At 35.7% G+C, this 22,937-nt stretch overlaps 1 protein-coding gene across 1 annotated transcript in view; it reads left to right on the forward strand.

Moving 5' to 3' along the window:
• IARS (isoleucyl-tRNA synthetase) overlaps nucleotides 1-22,937 on the forward strand; it is an 85,326-nt gene that overhangs the window by 25,054 nt on the left and 37,335 nt on the right. The window contains exons 14-23 of the mRNA XM_015821335.1: nucleotides 6,563-6,689; nucleotides 7,533-7,606; nucleotides 9,301-9,495; nucleotides 11,523-11,609; nucleotides 14,951-15,034; nucleotides 15,865-16,012; nucleotides 20,029-20,149; nucleotides 20,896-20,987; nucleotides 21,210-21,287; nucleotides 22,434-22,555. Coding sequence (XP_015676821.1) covers nucleotides 6,563-6,689; nucleotides 7,533-7,606; nucleotides 9,301-9,495; nucleotides 11,523-11,609; nucleotides 14,951-15,034; nucleotides 15,865-16,012; nucleotides 20,029-20,149; nucleotides 20,896-20,987; nucleotides 21,210-21,287; nucleotides 22,434-22,555 — 1,128 coding nt within the window. The remainder of the gene's footprint in view (nucleotides 1-6,562; nucleotides 6,690-7,532; nucleotides 7,607-9,300; nucleotides 9,496-11,522; nucleotides 11,610-14,950; nucleotides 15,035-15,864; nucleotides 16,013-20,028; nucleotides 20,150-20,895; nucleotides 20,988-21,209; nucleotides 21,288-22,433; nucleotides 22,556-22,937) is intronic.

Raw genomic sequence — 22,937 nt, forward strand, 5'->3', positions numbered from 1 at the left:
TTAGCCCCACCCAGTTTCATAAAACCACCTTGATATTCTAATGAATGCTAGGATGTTAAGAATTGCTTTATAGTGTGATGGATGATATATAACTTTAATAAATGATCATATTCCCCCAAATAAATAGGCATTTGACATTTCTGAAGTCAGTCTTATTAGAAAAGAATTAGAATGAGTTTCAGGTTTAGACAACATCTAAGGTAAAGGTAAAGGTTTACCTTGACCAGTCATGTCCATCTCTGGGGTATGTGTGTGCTCATCTCTGTTTCTTAGCTGGAGTGAGCTAGCATTGTCCAAAGACTTTTCTGTGGTCATGTGGCCAGGATGACTATACGCACAAATGCATGGAATGGCTGTTACCTTCCCACCAAAGTGGTACCTATTTATCTACTTGCATTTTGCATGCTTTCAAATTGCTAGGTTGGTGGGAGCTGTCATGCAGCACTCAGGTCTAGAACCCAGCCTATTAGCTTTAACTGCTGAGCCACCATGGCCCCAGACAACAATTACAATACCATAAACCACTTTTTGTTCTGGAAGATTTATGTTTTGGGAAATAAGGAACCTTCCCCCCCAAAACCCAAATTGGAACATTGTGGGAGAAAAAAACAACATAGGTTCTAGGGAATGCTTGGACATTCTGAGTCTGCAATCTGCACACAGTGAATCAGCATTCATGTATTAAGTTAATAGGGAGGGTTTTTTCCCCCTCCCAAAAATACTTTCATGATATTGCATCCTGTGGAACTATATAAAACTTGCTCTCTTCCCTTCCCTTTTTTTTTTACATGGCAGTCAGTGGCATGGGAATGTGATATGTGTATATTACCAAGTGAATTTAAACTTTGCCTTATTTTAATTTTGTGCAGTTGAATTCTTGACTTGGGAAAGCCCAATAGGATGTCTTTTAGCAAGCTTTGTAAAAATCTTTCTTTGTTTTGACAATTCATAATTTAATAAAAAAGTGTATGCTATTCATCAAAAATATGAGAAATAAATAAAGGCAGTAGTTTTACTGACTAGAACTTGTTCAGTGATATCTTGCTGTTCAAATCTTATAGCATAATGCTTGTTTTGGATCTGGAAAGATAATGGAAGAAGATCAAATTGCAGTTTCTTTATGCTTCATGATATTAAGGAAGAAGGGTTTTTTAATATAAACTTTTTATTCAACTAAATTTAAACAAACCCTTTGTGTCAGCTTTTACTCACTGGCTTATGATGAGCAGATGAATGACTAAGATTTTATAAAGTATCCATAGAAAATAAAGCCTTTCATACTGACTGCAGTGCTAATGTGCTAACGGGAAAAATAATAGTACTAAACTATCTTGTATGTTAATTGGCATCTATATCACGCTTTAAGGTTTGAAAATATTCTCTGTTGGCAAATGATATTTTTGTCATTAAGGCCTTAATTAATGAACATCTATTTTTATGAGATATGTACAGTTATATGTATTTGGTTATGATATTTGGGAGCTACCTTGATCAGAAAAGACTAATTTCCACATTTTAATTTTAATATGATTAATTTTAATATGATATTTTTAGATGTGTTTTATGTTTAAACATTCATTTTAAATGTGTATATATTGATGTTTGGATTAGATGTCATCACATTTTTTGTGAATGCTCAAAATGTCTACAGTTTGTTCCACTTTGGCACCATGTAAAGATACACCATGTAAAGACTGTTAATTCAGTCAAGACTCTTGAGTAATTTGCTGTGTTCTAAATATAAAAACTCTGGAGGACCAAAGACTTCTGGATTCTGTCAATCTTTGAAATTTATTATGATGCTTGCATTGACTATAGAATAATTACTGATTGTTAGGACTTAATATCTCTTAGGAATCCTTTTTATTCCTTATAGGTGTTTTTCTCTGATGAACTAGTTTGAATATGATTTGGCAAATTTTATAACATAATTAAATTGCTAATTAGTTTTTAATGAGATAACTTAATACTAATGTATTTTTGAACTGACATATTTTAAGATTTAGGAATAATTGATCTTAAACTATGACAAACTATGAACTTGCTGATCATTTAAAAATGAATAAATGTAAGTTCTAGTAATAAGCTACTGCATTATTATAAAATTCGTTTTTTTATATTGATTTCCCCCCTATATTATATTTAGGAATTTGCTAACTAAAATCAAGATTCCAATTAACTACTAACTAGAAGGAACAAAGTGCAACTAGTCTGTAATCTTAAGTTAAATAGAACAGTCAAAGAAAAAGAACCAAAAACAATTTCTTTAAAATGGTGAGTTTAAGCAATCCGAATAAACACATTGGAATATATAAAATGAGAAATGATATACAAATGCTTTACATAAATAGTGCTTATTTTATAAATGACACGTCTCTGAAGTTCTGTTTCCTTATCCATAAGAGCAACTGTGCCTTCAATTCTAAAATTTTAAGGAAGACATTGATGGAGCGAGGCAACAAACAGATACATTTGGGTTAATCCCATACAAAGATAGAGACTTATGAAACAACTAAGACTGGCATCTTCTAAGTCACAAAAAGATAAAACAGGAAGAAAAGGTTATTCAGACTTGCAAGGTTCCATTACTATAGCCACTCTAATAAGAATAATTTTAGGTCTATGCAGCATCTTGTCTACCATGAAAGACTGAGAGATTCTCAGCGTAGCGCCCATGGGCTCTGAGATATCTCAATAGCCAACAGTATGGCTGCCCACTCTCATTTTAAAAGTTTTTTGTAATTTTTTCTTAAAATGAAGCTACCACTCTCCAGAGCAAAGTGTCATCTCCAGTATTTTTCTCTCCAAAAATGCCTGTGAGTTAATAGTTATTCTTAGAAAACAAAAATATCAACTGGTGGCAGTTCACTCCTTTACTTGAGATTGCGCCTTTCTTCCCACAAAAGAGAAGCTAAGCATAAACTGAAGCGGCCAAAGGGCTTGGGAAAAAAAAAGACAAAAAGGGACAGGCACTTTAGTTGACCTAGTGATTAATGGGTGTTTTTCCATTGGATCTGCTGTCCATTAGAATCATTTTGTGAAAGGGCAAACTTCTCCAATAGCATCTGTTTGGGAGACTTGTTATAAAATGTTTTCAGCTTCCCAGATGTGCCATTATCTGAGAAAGGTTAAAGTTCTGTAATGTGATTTATTTAAGCTGGGCTTCCTGCACTTTTAGCCAACATGCCTCCCTTTAATGCAGTTTAAATATATGTACCTCCTCTAAAAATCCAAAGATCAAAATGAACACAAACCAGGGAAACAATACAATGAAACTTTGGGAAAAGTGGATTTATTGTAACAATGTACACCTTGGATTCTGTTGGCACCTCCCTAAGGTCCAAAATAAGTTGTAAGTGATGAGTTGACTAATAGGGACCCCACCAACTGAGTGCAGATTGAACTGGACAGATTTTATGTTCCAATATTTTGGAACTGATTATACTGTTCCAAAAGAACACCTTGTAAGCAAGCCATAACAAGACTGTAAAACTAGATGGCAGTATATAATAATTACTTTTCTAAAGTATCTGCTGGTGGGATATAAAACCAGAAGTGCTCATAAATTCTTTATATATGTCCCCACAGGGCTAAGAAACTTGCAAAATTTGTGCAGTAAATATAAGTCCTTTTTTAAAACTGTTTTCTTGTTTGGTTGGCTAATTATTGTAAAAAGTAAAGTATACAGTAACCATAATTATTTGATAAGGTAATTTTTTTTGTTTAATCTATTGTATTCTGTATAAGTGAGACTCATATTTCATTATACTTATCTATACAAAGTCTGTGTCTAAAGGCAATCTGCTTGTGAGTGACTACAATCGGGTCTTCAATCCATTGAATAAATGGAGCCATACATTTATCTTTCCAATGCTACAATGTCAGATTTTTATCCATAGTAAGGGTACAGCGAATCAGTTTACATTGTCTGGTTGTCAAATTCCATATACTAGATATATAATTCAAAAAAATATCTGATTCCTGGCAGGTTTACAAGTGGGCCAGACTTTGAGATTTCCCAAGAGTTCTTGTGAGTTTATGATCCTTCTGGGATTTCATGTTAAAGGCTCAGGAGCTTCTTGTTTTAAGATCCAAATGGTATTTGGAAAAAGGGAGAAAAGATATAAGAGAGAGTTGAATGGTTGTCACTGTCAGTCTTGTATGCAGGGATTCTCTTGATCATTATTATAAGGGTTTGCCTGTCCATTTCTCCTATTTGCATGTCTTCTGAAACCTTTTTTGCCCATATATAATATATATATTAAAGGTTGCTCAGGGTTGAACTAGTGCAGGGGTGTCAAACTGCTGACTCACGGGCCGGATGCGTCACGATGAAACCGCGTCCATCCCATTGCTGGTGATGGGGAAAAAGCTCCGATATGTCACGCGGCGTCACTTGACGTCGTGAGTTTGACATGTCTGAACTAGTGGGTTCATGGTGTTTTCTGGGCTTGGTTGTTTTCCTACAGGTATTTCATTATCAGGCTAGGTAACACTTTGTATCAGAAGAGTTTGGTCTCATGCTAGTTGCTTCTGACATTGTTTGATCTAGCCCTTAAAGTCAAGGTAATATTCCTGGGTATGGTGAGAGAGAGATGAAAGACCTGGAAAAATATGTTCAGAGAGTTAGTAGGTGGCTAAGTTGATGCAGCTTGTTAAACCAGGTTAACAAAATACAATGGCTACATTCATGTAATGGCTGTGCCCAAACAAAACCATGTTACTACAATTAATAGCCATGATATGATGGCCAGGTTCATACCATGCAATCACACCATGCTGCACTGCAAACTACACAGCCTCATTTCAGTTTAGTCTAGTATGTAGTGGATGAACGAGATGGAAAGAATCAAATTATTCATGTGATTTCATTACATCTGAGAATAACTGATAGAAGTTACTATAATAATTGTATAAACCAGGTTTATAGATAAGAATACCACATGTGAAATGCAGGCTGTAGGATTCATGGATGATACCCAGCTATACTTCTTTTTCTCATTAAACCTAGCTATGGCAGTGGATATATGCGTCAGTAATTTGAAATTGGTAATAGACTAGATCAGCCCTTACAAGCAATAATCAACCTATTGAAAGATTTAGCACTAAAATTTAAATCACAGTTGATTTTTTTAAAAGCTCTGTTAAGATAGAACAGAGCCCTTTGGGATGGGTGAGACAAGTTGCATTTTGAAAATGCTCTAGAAACTTCAGCTGGCTGAAAATGAGTCTGGAAAAATAATTAGCTGGGAATGGCTGTAATAATCATGTCATGGTGTGGATTTGCATTGGGTTTTTTTTGATGCTGGTGGGACTTTGTATCCAGAAATGTATTTGTATATTAAATCCCTTTGGATTGTTTCTAGAGAACAGCCTACATGGTTGCTGGGAGTTGAAAACAGCTTGATAATACATAATCAATTGATCAGAGAACAGCAATCTATTCTTTATAGTGCCTTATGGGGAATTTCTCTATGTTTTATGTTGCAGCTGTTCAAGAATTTTCTCTTTGAGCAGGGTATACAATTGCTATATATTTTGCTTAATATTTTTGTGTTGTACTCAATGCTTGATTTAAAAAATAAGGATGTTCAAACTGAAAAAATATAAACCATGTTGTGAAATAATATATAATTTTGCTTATATTGTTTCCTTTCTGAATTTCTACTTAGCAAATTGAATTGGAATATTTTTATATACTCAAAAAGGAAGATGCCACCCATCCATATCTTGAAGTAGAAAGCTATTGTATGAAACAGCAAGGTTGCAAAGTTCATTTTTCACATTAGCGGTGTGCTCAATTACTCTTTTATCTTAATTCAGTATTCCATTGGTGATTTTAAACATTCTCCTAAGGACAGCATTTGTAATAAGTTCATGCTCTAAAATCTTTGAAGACAATTACATTCTCTTAGGGCATGAATATGGTCAGAAACCTGATTTTTTAAAATTGCTTGAATCATCTAATACAATTATATGCATGCAGATAGACATGCACACACCTACCAACAGAATTTTAATATTTAATATACGTACAGCTCCTGACCTAAATTCTATAGAAAAATCAAGAAAATGTGCAGCACTTTAGATCCTTATTTTATAAAATGAAATGTGGAATGAATTGCTGTTTTGAGTGATTCTTGTCCAAGAAAACTAAATATTACTATTTAATATTCTTTGAATATATATTCATTGAATATATTCATATAATATTCATTGAAAAATGGAGTTTTTTAAGAGATAAAAATAAACATTCAGGCATGCATTAAGAAACTTGCATAGGGCCACTGAGTAGGTTACAGAACAAGACCACGCTTACCAGTGAACAAATGAGATGTACAAGAACAACAAATAGGGCATTGGAATAATGCTCCTTAGGGGCCAGAATCAAGGTTGGTAGAAATGTAAGTCTTAATGGCTGAGGATATTGGGATGAGATTTCATTAGGAGTAGGAGAGAAGATTTCTCCTGACAGTTAATTATGGTTAAATCAGCAGAAAATGTCAACCGAGAATGTACACATAACCATGCATAAATAAGATTTTTTTTTTTAAATGATTAGGGTTCCTGACTTTGTGAGAGAGAAGCGGTTTGGCAACTGGTTGAGAGATGCACGGGACTGGGCTATTTCACGAAATCGTTATTGGGGAACACCTATTCCTTTGTGGGTCAGTGATGATTTTGAAGAGGTATGTAAAAAAGGCTATACAAAGACGAACTTTATTATGATCTTTAGGTTATCCTTATGAACTAAATAACTTGATTTTATATTTTTTATATTTTATATAAGTATAAATATACTTTATATTTCTTGCTCATGTTCAGAGATGAGATTCCTGTTTATTTGTATTAGTATAAATTGTTTGGACTTTTTATAAAGATAGGCAACCCTACTGTAAGTGGCTTTTTGGGCCCTTAATTTCTGAGTCTTGCCTGAGGATAGGCTCTTTTGCAACAGGAGACTTCTGCTAAAATTACTGTTGCTAAGCAAGACATTTGTTAAGTGAATGTTGCCCCATTTTATGACTTTATTTGCCACAGTTGTTAAGTGAATCACTGCAATTGATAAGTTAGTAGCCTGATTGTTAAGTGAATCTAGCTTCTCCATTGACCTTGCTTGTCAGAGAGTTGCAAAAGGTGATCACATGACTCTGGGACACTGCAACTGTCAAAAATATGAGTCAGCTGCCAAGCATCTGAATTTTGTTCACATGAGTGTGGGGATGCTGCAGTAGTTGTAAGTGTGAAAAACGGTCATAAGTCACTTTTTTCAGTGCTGTTGTAACTTTGAACGGTCACTAAATGAACCATTGTAAGTCTAGGATTACCTGTATAAGTCTCGTTTAAAGGATGCAGTATTGGATTTTTAAAAATGATGTTTTCAGATTTAAAATTAAACATACATTTAAAACATACTGGTTAAACTGATGACATCAGTTCCTATTTTGCAATCACTGCTTTTACTTTAAATTTAGAGAACTTTTTATTTTTTTAAAAAATCAATAAATATGCAATATATTGAATGTTGACAGGTGGTTTGTATTGGGTCTGTAGCAGAACTGGAAGAACTATCAGGAGTGAAAATCACTGATCTCCACAGAGAAAGGTTAGTGATTATTGTAGAAGCAAGTAAAGATTCATCAAGTTTATCACTTGTTCATTTTGAATCATTATTAAAAAAAAAACCCATAACCTTCATTATGGAACATATATGGACCATCGTGTATGAATTACCCTTGGTGTGTCCTTTTATCAGTTTGGATGTACTGGTGGAGAAAGTGTTTGAAGTGTTTGAAAATAATCTTTCTTGTGCTCTTGTACAGTACAAATGAATAAGAATTTATAGGGAGATGGGCAAGATTAAAAACTTTCCCCCTTCCTCCAGAAGTTACGTTTGCACTGCCTCCTTCTTGCTAATTACAGTCTTACTGGTGTTGGAATTGCTGCTGTCACTATAGAAGAAAAGCTATTATCCGTATCAGTGGACGAGAGTGGAAGGTTTGGACTCCCTTTCCATAGGTTTTCCATAAATTGGTATTGTAGGAGGAAGAAGCAGCTTTTGTCTACTCCCATGGTAATTTGATAATAAGGGATGAGGAAAAGTAAGTTTATAGATTCCAATGGCAACTATATGCTGTGATTGCATCTACCTGTCCTTCGTCTTAGGTGGTCCTTATTACCAACCATTCAGAGGGGACGATATGGCCTTCCTCCCAAAAATGGTTGCCTGATTCTGTTTTAGATCAGCCGAGTCAATATTGGGTAGCATATAGTAATTAGCTGCTGCACTAGTGGATTCCTTCACTGGGCAGTGGATGAGACTAGATCATCTGTAAAACACCTTCCAAACTCTTGCACTCTATGATTAATTCATTGCCAGTCTACAACACTTGCGTTAAGTCTGCTTCTACCTTCAAATAAATTCAAACGAGCAGGATGCGAAAAATGCTTAGAATTACACCTCAAAAATGAATATTTCAATCTTTGGCTATTTTTCTGGCAAAACCTGTATAATAATATCCTGATAGTGGACCATTCATAATTTTTATTGGATGACAGATTGATTCTGGGCCTGAGTTGAACTGTGTAAGGTTGCATAGGGGAGAACTTCTCATGTAATATAAAAAGAGACGATTCAGTGAGAAACATTGTTTATTTCTAGTACGAATGAGCTAGCATGGTAACTTTCAGTGATCGTTCCTGTTCAAGCCTCACAAACAGGAATGAAGTGGTGTGTTGCAGCAAAAGTCATATTAAGAAAAAGTCTAAAGGTTGAAATCTGGGGATAAATTCATAGCTCAGAAAGTCAAAAGGAACTAGGAACTCGAAGCTAGCACAATACAGATCAGGAAAGAGAGAATTGTTTCTGACAAAGAGCAAACCTAAAAGGAGTCATCCTATTGCAAGAAGCCCTGGCTTTGATTGATTAAGGAAGTTGATGCTTTTTCCTCTTAAGGAGTCCCACAAACTCTGCTGCTCAGCTCTTTTCAAGTGTTGCTTTGCATTAGGGCTGACTTTAGGGATTGTCATGCCATTATTTATTTATTTATTAAAATTAAATAACACGGTTTTCAATGAATTGATTCACAGCTGTTTCCCGCAAAAACAAATATTAACAGTATGAATAATACAATATCTGTGTTAATTGAAACAACAAAACCATTGAAACTGATAGTATCTGTACACTAGAGAACAATATTATGAGAAAGTTCTAGTGAGGGCTACATTACTACTTTTGAAATAAATGTACCGGATAAGATACTGAAATAAATTACTGGATTATTACTATTTTTTCTTTAGTGTTGATCACATAACTATCCCTTCATGCTGTGGCAAAGGTGTGTTACATCGTGTTTCAGAAGTGTTTGACTGCTGGTTTGAAAGTGGAAGTATGCCTTATGCCCAAGTCCATTATCCGTTTGAGAATAAGAAAGAATTTGAAGAAACTTTTCCTGCTGATTTCATAGCTGAAGGCATTGACCAAACCAGAGGATGGTAACAGTTTTCTTATTTATTCCACACAAGACTTTATAAATGTAGTAGAGAATTCTTATCTTAAAATAGCACTGCTTCGATCCTGAATCTAAGGAAGTATAAATAAATAAATAAATAAATAAATAAATAAATAAATAATATAAATAATATAAATAAATAATATAAATAATAATATCAAAACATCTGTGGTGTAAACACCAATTGTGTTGACAAAATCACTGGTCAATTGCAAAAAGCAGCTTTGTAGCTTAACTTAATAATAATAAAGTTGGAAGGGACCTTGGAGGTCATCTAGTCCAGTGATGGCCAAACTTTTAGAGACTGAGTGCCCAAAAACTGGCCCCGCCACTGCTCCACCTCGCCCACCTCCGTTCTGCCCCTCCATTCCCCGCCCTGCCTGCCTACAGGACCACTCACTGCCTCCAGGGCCCGCTGCAAATCACCTAGGCAGCCCAGCAGCGCTATGGCGGCCACACCCTCTGCCTGCGCCCTGCAGCATCAACTGCATGATGGGGTGTGAGGGCAGAGTCTTGTCTAGGCTGCCTAGCTGCCATGTCCTTGGCTACGCTGCTCCGTGTGGGCCACGCTCGAGGGCGAGTCTCCTTCAGGGGGGCTGCTGGAGAGGAGGGGGTCGTGGGGGGAGGCAAGGCTGGGGCAACGGCACGTGTGCCCACAGAAAAGGCTCCGAGTGCGTGCCATAGGTTCGTCACCACTGATTTAGTCCAACCCCCTGCTTAGGCAGGAAACCCTATACCATTCCACTTCTTGCAACAATATATTTAACACCATCACACAACATCTACCTTTCCCAGGTCCTTGTAAAAACTAAGTAAAAATGAATAAAAATGTCAAATCCAGTCTTAACATCTGTTTGAGACATCTAATTAAAATAAAATACATACAATGAATTGGTTTGACATCTGGCTTTATCAGCCTTGTCTCATTTAAAGATTACTATAAGAAAAACCTTTCTCCTTCCAACAGAAACAGGAAAAGAGGAGAAAAGGAAACCATGTGATGGATTAGATCAGGGATAGACAACCTTGGCTCTTTTATGACTCGTGGACTTTAACTCCCAGAATTCCTGAGCCAGCATGGCTCAGGAATTCTGGGAGTTGAAGTCCACGAGTCATAAAAGAGCCAAGGTTGCCCATCCCTGGGTTAGATAAACTGATAGAAAAAAGGAGAAAATAAAATTGAAGATGAGGGTAGGGGAGGAGATAAGAGGACAAGTATTGAAAATAAAAAGAGAAACCTTATCTACACATTACAAAGGTTAAATTTAACTAGGCAAGCAACAAGAATTAATTTCACCCCTCTCAAGTTGGCTGGCTACACGGGCACCGTTGTTTAGACCATTTGCATTTCCCACTAATTTGTTTCTTTTAAAAAAAGTATCTTCTTTCTGAGCCAAAGTAAACAGCCTGCCTCAGTCATGGTAATATGATGGGTAGGGATTGTTTTTTAATTTATTTACAATTTATAGGCTGCCTGACTCCCAATAATTCTGGGCAGTTTAAAAATATAAAATACAAAAAAGCATTATGAATGGTCCCCAAAACAACATATGACTAAAGAAATCCAATAGGCTGAACTTCACTTTGCCCCAGAGCTAGGAGAATATGGTAGTTACAGTTTTATTATCTTCCTGCCTAGCATCAGTGGCATTTGGATGAAGCCATCTGGATCTCTGGGTGAATATTATTCCAGATGGCAGACAAGCTTCCTGGCTCACATAAGATGGGTAGAATACAATAGTTTAAATATATAAATATATCAATATTATTTATAGTGAACATATACAAATGTTTCATACATGTATATTGGAAGCCAGTAATTGGAAAATAATAATTCAAGTTCATATTTTGGGCAACGAAGAGTTAGATTATTCTTAATATCTCCATGCTTTCAAATGTACGATAAAGAATTGGCTTGACTTAATTAAAAATTATAAGTTTACAAAAATGTAAGTATATTATTTGTCAAAAACTGGCCTAGAGTCAGCTAGTATCATTTCCCCTCCTCAGGTTTTACACTTTGCTGGTGTTATCGTCAGCGCTCTTTGGAAAGCCTCCTTTCAAAAATGTAATTGTAAATGGCCTAGTTCTTGCCAGGCAAGTATAATAATATTTTTTGTTCCTTATTAAATTTCTGCTGCCTATGTTGAAAGTTTTTCAATGGGTAATCCTTGGGGGTCATTATTATTATTTATTAAATTTGTTTCTGCCCATCTTGCTGCAAGGCGATTCTGAGCGGCTTACAACATCAAGCTAAAACCATATGTACATATACAAATGTTAAAAACAGTATTAAAAATAGACGAATGATTCCTGGGTACATTCATGACAAAAAATAAAAGAAAGCGAACACCAGGAAGAATTAAAAACTACAAAAGTTTTAATAAATTAGGACTTCCAGTGGTGACAGGCTGCATCGCATGGCGGCTTTTGTTAGCCACCCGTCTGGGAGCGCGTCAAAGCCTGAAGAGACAGCGTTCGTTAGCTGTCTCTCGGCTCGGAACCTCGTCCCTCGGGCAAAGAGGGGGGGTGAGTAAGTCTGGATAGGGCTCGAGCTTCCTCTCATCCCGGTTTTGTTATAATCGGGGTTGAGAGATGCTAGCTCGCCCGGAGTCTGGACGGTCTCCGTGCCCCATGACGCCTTCGCTCCTATCCATTTGGAGCGAAGCCAGATGCAGCTCCCACCTCTGCTGTTGGAAGGTATTTGGACTTAAATTTTAAGCAGACGGAACTAAACAGGAGGTTCAGATTTACAGTGGACTGTTTGTGACTTTGACTCTGAAATATACTAACATCTTCTTTATTTTGTGGTGATTTAAAGTGAGAGAAAATGGCTGCGGACTTGCCGTTTCTCTGGAATACTTTCGTTTTTGTTTTTTTTACTTTCACTTTTTTTTTGGCTACTGACTGGAAAGAAATACATTGTTACTTCTCCGGCTCTGGAAAGTTTTAGCTGCAATGAATTTGTGGTGTATACTGGCTGGTGATATTAATACTGCTATCCTTTTGGATTAATGAAGTATATTTAAAGAAATTTGGAAGTTTTAAAATGGCTGCGGATCTGAGGAAAAAAAAAAGAGTGAGAAAGAAATTTTTCTTTTTGGTTGCTGAGTGGAATTTACTGAAAATGTCTTTATCTTTCATTATGAATGACCTACAGAATGTTTTGATGCAAGCAGTCAAGCAATATAGTGTGGAAGTTAAAGATCTATGTCTTAAGAGATTAGAAGAATCATATGGAACTGTGGCATCTGCTCTCCAGAAGTTTATAGTTCCAGATTACATTGAGCAACGGGTGGATAAAGTATGTGAAGAGGTTGAAGAAGATGTTATGGAAATATCCCAAAATGATATGCCATATTATGGAGATTTGGAAAGTGAAAAGTTTGAAAAGCTGGGAAAAGAAGCGGTAATAGACTTGGTTATGGTTTGGGTGTACCTCCCTAGTGAAATTTTGAGAAAAAAAAGTTTATATAGAATCCATATATGGGTTGTACACCAGAGAAAACCAGCTGAAGATGTTGCTGTTTGTGCCTTTGGAAGAAGTTTACAGGCTTACTACTTGCAAAAATTTCGGATACGTTATAAAATGTAAAAGGTGATGTACTGATTATGAGGTTGATTTTGTATCAGTGATGTGAAAATGAATGAAACTGGGGGAAGATGCAAAATGGAGAGCTGGGTTAGAAGGACTGTTTTTGAAGCTTACATTTTTAAAATTTTGGATTAGCAATATAAATAAGATGAATGAAGTAGATGATTAATGATATATAATTATAAAGGATTTATGATTATTGTAATGAGAAATGGTAAAGTTTAATTTTTAGATATTTGGATTGGGGGAAGTTGGATAACTATATTATGAGTTTTGGAGTTAAAATAGAGTTCTTTATTATTTGAGTTAAAGTTTTTTTTAAGGATTGTCTTTGAAGCTTATACTTTTAAAATTCTGGATTAGTATTATAAATAAGAAGAATGAATTTATATGAATGTCTTGAAGTAAATGATTAATGATATATAATTACATTATTTTAAAGGATTCAATTTCTGTATTTAATGGGATTATTATAATGAGAAATGGTAAAGTTTAATTTTTAGATATTTGGATTGGGGGAAGATGGATAATTATATATGAGTGTTGGTGTTAAAATAGTATAATTTTTGTTTTTTTTATTATTCGAGTTAAAGTTTTTTCTTATATAACTGATTGTTTTAGGAGTGTGTTAGTTCTGGGAAGTCGGGGAGGGGAGGTGATTAGGGGGAGATTATAATTTGATGTATTCAATTATTATAGGTATATAATGGAATTGTATTAATAAGAGGATATACTCGGCTGGTACCCCAAGCTGCACTCGACGAGGTGGTTAAGAATGCGGAGGGGATGTAGAGAGGTGGTAAGAAAAGGAGGAGAGGTTGTGGGTTTAGGGGGAGGAAAGAGGAGGTAAAGTGGATGAGGGTGGAGGCAAGGCGGGGACTGCCGAGTGTATCCGAAAATGTTTTGAGTATTTTTATTGTTTGTTGGTGTATATAGATGCATCATTTGTATTTGTTGTTTTAATTGAAAAATTAATAAAAATTTCTATTAAAAAAAAAGTTTTAATAAATTAGAGTCCAAGCTTTCACCGGCAACTGCCGGCATCATCAGGGATCTCTGATAATAATACGGAGACGGTTATCAGAACATCGATTGACCGACAGAACTCCATGACGATATCCGTGGGTCGGGCGCAAAAATAGCTTGGCCATAAATAAGCGCTCCCACTAGCCTACATAGATCCCTGATGATGCCGGCAGTTGCCGGTGAAAGCTTGGACTCTAATTTATTAAAACTTTTGTAGTTTTTAATTCTTCCTGGTGTTCGCTTTCTTTTATTTTTTGTCATATACAAATGTATAAAGTCCAATAAAATTGTAAGGAAAATGCAAATTATAACTAAAACTAAAAGATGGGGAGGAAAGGAGCAGAATTTAAAGAGGGGGGAGGGGGGAACTGCTATTAGTTGATCAACCATCTCCAGTGTGGTATCTCCCCCCCCTTGGGGCCTCGAGCCGATTGGCAGAGCCAGGTCTTCAGGCTCTTGCAAAAGGTCAAGAGGGTGGGAGTCCTAAACTATGTATTCACTGGGCTCCTCAGACTGAAGTAACAGTTCCTTCAGAAAGGATTCAAGTTCAACTATAATTTCAGAGGGGTAAAATAAACTGAAAAAAAATATTGGTAATGAGACTTAACCATAAGTCTGAACTATTAAATACGGATTGCCAAAGTAATGGTTGTTTTTTTCCATCTGTAGTTTGCAGCACATTATCAATGTTTTAAAATAGAGATGCTTCTTGTCTTTTGCCCAATGTTGAACAGATTTCTCATGGGTGGTTGAATTTATGTGAAAACTGCTAAAAAAGGTGTGTTTTGTTACATTTCCTATGTTTAATCCCTTCTAGTGATGGGCAAAAGATGAGCAAACGAAAGAAGAATTACCCAGATCCAACAAAAATTGTAAACTCTTATGGCGCTGATGCACTGAGGTATGAATGTGCTGGTCTTTTCTTCTTGTTCTCATTAATTTCTGTGAGTCTCTGATGCCCTCAGGATGTATTGGGCTAGCATGGCTATCAGCCAAGTTGGCTGGTAATAATTCTTTATATTTAAAAATATAAGTTTACAGTAGTAGAAAATTAGAAAAAAATAGACAAGATTATCTTGAGGATTGTAGATTGCATGTTGTTGATGCACCAAGATGAATCAGTTGACTGAACACAGGATAGCTGGGTCAGCTCTGCCAAGTGAAGACGACTAGTAAGTTTATCTTCTGAATCAATGATATGCCTTGGTATCTTAACTATTAAGAATATTTTGAATCTTAGTTAAAATTTGTCTTCATGGTAATCTTCCATAATTATGTTAGCTGGAAATTCTGGGGGTGTGTCTGGAAAAAATCAAGTTGGGGAAAGCTTTGCCTGAAAATATGAAAAAAATACTTGAAAAGAGTGAAATGAATGAAAGCGAGTTGAGAACGAAGTCTTTTCAAATGTATTTCTAAAGTTGCATTCAGCAGATAAAATAGGATTGCAATTAATAAAATATCAGTCTATTAGGCTGCTCTGTAAATGCTGATAATTTTTTATGTCGCTAGGTTTTGTGAGGAAGGCTTGCAATTAGATTAACGCCATTGATTAAGGCTGCCGTTTTAATAGGGAACATTGCATGTTAACAAAGTTGCTAAGCAACATCAACCTATCTTTCCTGGGTATGAGTTAAAGAATTGTCAGAATGTTAAAGTACAGATGTTTAAAGTGGCTGCTGAACATAAGATAGCAGAAAAAAAATATCTCTATATTTCTATTTGCTTCTATAGGTTGTATCTTATCAATTCTCCAGTGGTAAGAGCAGAAAATCTAAGATTCAAAGAGGAAGGTGTAAGAGATGTGCTGAAAGATGTCTTCCTCCCCTGGTATAACGCGTATCGCTTTCTGATTCAGAATGTTGTCATTCTGCAACTCAAGGTATAAAACTTTCAAATATTGCCAATGAATGCACATTGGGGGATATTTCTGGCATTATTAAATGGAATTTTTAAATACTATCTGCTTTCCATATTTAATGGTTTCTACTACTACTACTACTACGACTACGACTACTACTATCATCATCATCATCATCACCATCATCATTATGTTTATATTCCCCTTGGCTCCCAGAGACTTTGGGCAGTTTTCTTCACTTATTTTCATCAAACCACACTCAATATGCATCAGCACAATGTTAAAATTAAATGGAAATGTAATTTAGCTTTGCTCTTATTGGAACCATTGTCACAGTGATTAGAATATCAGACATGGTATATGGAAATCTACATTTAGATCCACCCCAGTTGTAAAACCAACTGGAAGATCATTTGTCGGCCGTGACCAGGGGGGCGTTTTATCAGGTGCGCCTGATTTACCAGTTGCGCCCCTTTCTGGACCGGGACGCTTTGCGCACTGTCACTCAGGCTCTCGTCACCTCTCGCCTGGACTACTGTAACGCTCTTTACATGGGGCTCCCCATGGGGAGCATCCGGAGGCTCCAGCTGGTCCAGAATGNGACATGGCTTTTTCAACAAGCGGGCCTGACCTAGGGTGAGTTTTAAATAGGGACAATTTTTAACGATTTTAAAGAGCCACAGCTACCAATATTTGGGTTTTAATTGGTTTTTAGTAGGGGAAATTTTTTTTTGTATGATGTTTTAATATGCTGTGAGCCGCCCTGAGTCCCATGGGGAGAAGGGCGGCATATAAATCCTGTAAAATAAAATAAAATAAAATAAATATACTTGGGTTTGGGACTATTGCTTTTAATAGTCTGTTCTGTTTTAAACATTTAATGTCAGATGCTAAGGATGAGTTCTTAATAGTGGTAACTGTGGTGATCTCTGTTGGGGCATAGCAGAATACTTGTTCAAATTTTCAAATATATCTAATTAAAAAAGTTAATGAGAAGTTAACAGAGCAAAGCACCAGTCCCCAATGCCACTTTTATGTCTAAGAAGAACTCTTGGCCAGGAACATAAATTAAATAACAATGAAGGCTAGTTAGAAGATGAAAAACCAGTAAAGAATTGTAAAATCACTGAGCGCATGAGTTTGAAGATCCCAAAAAGTCACCTAATCCATTACTTTCCTCATTGAATGGTGGTAGGAAGAAATACATGTTAGAGTATATCTATGCATCTGATGAAGTGGGAGCCAGTTCATGAAAACTTATTTGTTAGTTGGAAATAACTAAAATAACTAAATATTTTAGTTATTTCCAACTAACAAATAAGTTGGAATAGGTTGGAATAGGTGCTACCAGACCTGGTTTTATTACTCTGTGCAGGAATCCACAAAACCCAACCTGATATATGGCCATCCAGTCTCCAGCTGAGAGCCTCCAGAAGTGAGAGTTAAAATGTCTTCTAATATTCTATAATACTAATTTTTTTCTTTTAATTTTAATCTGATAGTGAATAGAATAGAACAGAACAGAATAGAATAACAGAGTTGGAAGGTATCTTGGAGTCATCTAGTCCAACCCCCTGCTTAGGCAGGAAACCCTATACCATTTCAGACAAGTGGCTGTCCAGTCTCTTCTTAAAAACCTCCATGTATCGTTGGGTACCGGGTGGGCTTGGCCCATTGGGTGGGTGTGGCCCTTGGGTGGGTGTGGCCCATTGGGTGGGCATGACTGCGGTGGTAATGGCAGACTGGGGTGGGACTAGATGACTGGGACAGTTCAATCAATCAATTCCAACTTTGCAAGATCTTTTTTTTCCAGTGAGGAGTTGAAATTGATTGATTGAACCTTTTTTTTTTTTTCACACGGCGGCAGAGGCCTAAAGCGAAAAGATTTTATAAAACCCAGCTGAAGGCCTAGGACTGGGGCGATGGCGCGTGTGCCTACAGAGAGGGCTCTGTGTGCCACCTGTGGCACACGTGCCATAGGTTCACCACCACGGCCCTATACCACTTCAGACAAATGGTTGTCCAATCTCTTCTTAAAAACTTCCAGTGTTGGAGCATTCACCGCTTCTGGAGTCAGGTTGTTCCACTGATTAGTTGTTCTAACTGTCAGGAAATTTCTTGTCTTGCTCTCAGTTCAACAGATATTTAAGTCCCCTTTCTCCTGCATGGGACCATTTTTTTAGATTTTTATAGACAGCCATCTAGCCTTCTTTTCTTAAGCATGCCCACTTATTTTATTATTTCTAATATGACTTGGTTTTTAGACCCTTTAAAGGGAGTACTCAACTTACAATCACAAAATTTCCATTGCTAAAGCAAGGTAGTTCTGAAGTGAGTTTATAAACCAATATGTTATAGGTTTCTGATTCTTTTTTTCATCACCAAAATGTTGAAAGCATACCTGCAATGATGTAAATAATAGAAGCACCCCTGAGAGCAGAACATCAGAAGTAGTACTTTGGATTTAAAAGTAGTTCATTGGGTTGCTTGAGAGTATAGCTTTGGAATAATTGCTTTTAAGTTGTAACCTTATGCACAGATATAATAAAGTATTGTAGGATTTAAATTTAAACCTACCTGTGTCCTAGATTGGTTAAATATAATAATACACCAAGGTCTTCAGAAGTTTCTGAAACTTCATGATCCAAATTTGGAGGGCCAAAATTTTTGTATATCTACTGAATTTAAACCCCTTTCTTTCTTTATCAAATTCCTTAATTGATATACTTTTGCCATCTTTGAAATAGCATAGCTTTATAATATCTTTTGTAGTAACCAGTGAGATGAATTTAGTTTTAAAAATTATCATAAAGGAAAATTATTGTTACCACAAGAAGCCAACAAGACATGTAAATGGCAAATTGCTCCTCATCCCACCAATATCATAGGTATATGTCCTCTGCCCCTGGGATCAATCTTTGGAATTTAATAGCAACAGCAGCAACAACAACTACTGATTATATCTATCAGAATGTAATGAAATATAGGCTTCACTGTATTTAACAACTTGGTTGACGATTCCTGGTATAATGAATGTTTGTGTCTGTTGCAAAATTTAATCTGTTCTCTCAGCTATTACATTTCAGAAAATTCATTGTACAGAGAAACTAACAGATAGTTATTTGGTAGGGAATATTTTATCACAGATATACTCTCAAATACATAGTATTGCTTATGAGAAATTGATCATTTGAGCAGCTTGTAATTATACACCTCTTACAATATCTGAGCTTTCAAAGTAACTTGCAATAAAGGCAGCAGATTTCAAAAAGTAGAAAACAAAGTTGCTTTACTTTTTTAGCAGTCACCTTTAGAGGCAGATCTTCAGAGTTTTATAATTAACCAGCTATTTCTGAGTCTCCCCAGGCACTGTTCACAGTACAGCAGCTCAGTTTGCCCTAATATTTTACTTTTTTTTTCTTTTATTGAATTACTGAACTATATTTTGCCACCAAAATTCTGGTCTCATTATAGTTGTGCTCATTGCCTAGAAAATGTATTTGTATAAGTGATTTGCTTTGGCAATTATGCCACTAAAATTATTTATTTATGAATAAATGTTATAGTGGGAGTGAAGTCCGGATGAAAAGTCCTTAAATGAGAACCTTGAGAGGATCTATTTCTCATGAAACTAGTTTTAAAAGTCTGTAGATTTATTAATCTAATATGATATCCTTGCCAAACTATTTGAACTGATGGTACCATATAGAAAATTTTATTCTCCTAGCATAGCATGATTGTATAATTTTTAAGGTAGACAGTGCTTTTGAATGTCATTCAAGGGATATATTTTATTCTCAGATATACAGGATATCTGCAGTTGTTTGTATATAGACGAACTTGTCCCAAGAACAGTGAAATTTCTTGCTGGCTCTACTTGAGTTGCAAGAATCAGGAGTCACATTTTTATGTATATTTGTTGCCAAAATCTGTGCCAGTTTTCAACCCTTGGCTAAGCCCCCAAAAATTCTAATTAAGAACATTTCCCATGCAACAAAACTATATTTCTTGTTTTATTTTTTTATCCATGTTCATAGAAAGATGGGAAGGAATTCCTTTACAACGAGAATACAATTAAAGAAAGCAACAACATCATGGACAAATGGATCCTTTCCTTCACACAATCACTGATTCAGTTCTTCAGGGCTGAGATGGCAGGTGCGTACATGTTTTCTGTGTTTCAGCATCAAATTAGCCTGGTGATTTGTATGCCTGTTCAGTCTGGTTATGCCTAAGACTATACATGTTTGTTGAATGTTGAATGAAATTGATCAACTTTTGTGCAGTTTTTTTTGGGAGGGGGGATATTGTATCAGTCACAAGCAGAAAGTAGAAATCCATCCCAAAATGTGATTTGCTGCTGAAATAATTATTTCTGCCTTTTGCTTAATCACAAAAGTCTTACTGATTAAAGCTCTAACAGTGGTGTGTGTGTGTGTGTGTGTGTGTGTGTATGTGTGTGTGTGTGTCTGTGAGTATCCCTTCATTGCAACATAGATATCAATAAAGAAAATGCAAATGCTTTGGTTTCGGCAGGAACTCAGGGGAGTATTTTCCCAGAGACTGCTCTGCTGGATTGATGAAAACTGCCCTATAAATGAATCCCCAGTTTATTATGATTCCCCCATATTTCCTGTTCAGTGTAGATTTAATTCCTATTCTTTTGTCACTAATCATAAGCAAAAATTAGCTTTGGGTATGTAACCATATCTATAATGATAGTTAATGCAAGTTTGAATCTGGGATTGGGAGCGGATTTGTAAAGTTAAATTTAAAAAATAGCTTCCTACATTTTATTTTTTTTTGTCACAAAATTGTTGCAGTATTAACCAAACTATTCTATGAGAAAAAGAGACTGAAATGAAAAAGAAAACTATTACACATTTTTTCCCTTTAATTTTTAGCCTACAGACTGTACACAGTAGTTCCTCGACTGGTTAAGTTTGTAGACATTCTAACCAACTGGTATGTCAGAATGAATCGTAGGAGGTTAAAGGTAAATTACATTTTTTTCCAATTCATGACATTTTTTAAATTTGAGTTGCTTTCATGTTGCTTCACTTAGAGAAATAATAAATCCAAGTGGCTTAAAAAACAGATACTTTTGATGGAATTAATATTTTATTCAAAACTGATTGCTGTTTTGCTTAAAATATGTGAGCAAATCAAATCAAATAAATAGAAATATCTAATTACTCTCTTGTCTCTAAATGGGCAGGGTGAGAATGGAACAGAAGACTGCATTATGGCCTTGGAAACCTTATTCAGCGTCCTCTACTCCATGTGCAGACTTATGGTGAGAATATATTATAATCTTCATTAATTCTAATATTAGCTTAGATAGAGGAGGTTGTAGCCATAGCTACATATATATTCAGTGATTCTGATGGAGTATAGTTTATGGTTAAATGACCAAATTTGTTTTTTTTTAAGAATTGCATTTTTTTTTTAAAAAATGCACTCTTCCTAAGCAGAGCATTATTAATAATTTTCCCTTTGTAGTCAGGCCAACATTCAATATAGATAATTCTAAAGTTAATAATTGCATTTGCACATCAGCCGCATTTGACTCCCAGCTTGTTAACCTAGCCTTTTCTTAAAATACTCAAAATAAATTTGTGACACTGACCATTGTTAGCTTACGTCTCGAAGATATGATGTTAGATTTATTCGACACGATTTTCCTTTGATTTATCGTTTCTTTTCTCTTCCCTTTGTTCTTTCCTTTTTATTACCAATACAGTCTTCAGTGACCTCTTGTTTTTGTTTAACGTAAACATGAAGATTGTAGGTGTCCTCTTTTGGCAATTGTGCAAAAGATTTCTGCAAGGGAAAGGTTTTGCTGTTATTTTCTCTTTCCTTTTAGTGGGAATGTAGCTGTATGATATATATATATGTGTGTGTGTGTAGGTGCGGAGTAGCTCTGGACATCTTGTTAGGCAATTGAAGGCCTCTGCAGGAAATATTGTGGCTCTCCAACATAAAGTGGAAGTTAGAGGACCAGTCCTCCTCTAGTCTATCTTAGCTGATACAAAAGAGAAAAAATGTACATCCTGCTCTTACTGATTTCTCAGGATGATTGCTTGCAGAGCAGTTGTAGAGAACCAGGTACTATCAGATAATCTATAACATTTTGTGTTCTCATGTTGTTCATTAGATTGCTTTATGTTATACTGAGACTTGGAGTCCAGGCACTGGATAGAGGAAAGATAATGTAATATATCTCCATCTGTCTTACGGTTTCTGATGGAGGGAAAGAGATGAATAAAGTACAGTTTTGATTGCTGGCACGACTATCTTCTTTCCATTGTGTAAATTCTATTCGCATTCAGTGTAGAAATGACATAGATGAGATTCAGTAACCATCTCAGTAAAATTTATAATCAGTCAAGAATTTAGAATATGCAGCATAATGCGAGATAAGACAATATTGTCATTTCAGGCACCTTATACTCCGTTTATTACCGAACTAATGTACCAGAATTTGAAGACTCTTATTGATCCTGCTTGTGTTCAGGAGAAGAATACTGATAGCATTCACTACCTCATGCTTCCTCAAGTTAGGTGAGCAACTGTGGAATTATCAGCTTGGTTTAGTGTTTAACTTGCATTCATTCTGTACTGTTGAAATTCTGTGCATTTGTCACTGATAACCTGAAAAAAACTTTGAGGCCTTTTAATTCTTTTGAAATAAATCATTGCAAAAGACACTAGCTTAACAGTTGTAGTAACAATATAGGCAATCTTGGACAGATTTTAGGATAGGATTCATTTAGTTTTTACTTTTGGTATTTCCTGCATCAGCTGTGCAACCTAGTGCTAACAGATTGAATAAAATGCAATGTTGGTTGATTAATTATTTTTAAAGTTTAGATGCTTTCTTGCATTTTTATCAATGTATAGTATGTCAATCATTGACAATTCATTTTGATTGGCAGAAGGCAGT

Source organism: Protobothrops mucrosquamatus, unplaced genomic scaffold (assembly GCF_001527695.2).
Source record: "Protobothrops mucrosquamatus isolate PMUCROS unplaced genomic scaffold, P.Mucros_1.0 scaffold1308, whole genome shotgun sequence".
Taxonomy (NCBI): domain Eukaryota; kingdom Metazoa; phylum Chordata; class Lepidosauria; order Squamata; family Viperidae; genus Protobothrops; species Protobothrops mucrosquamatus.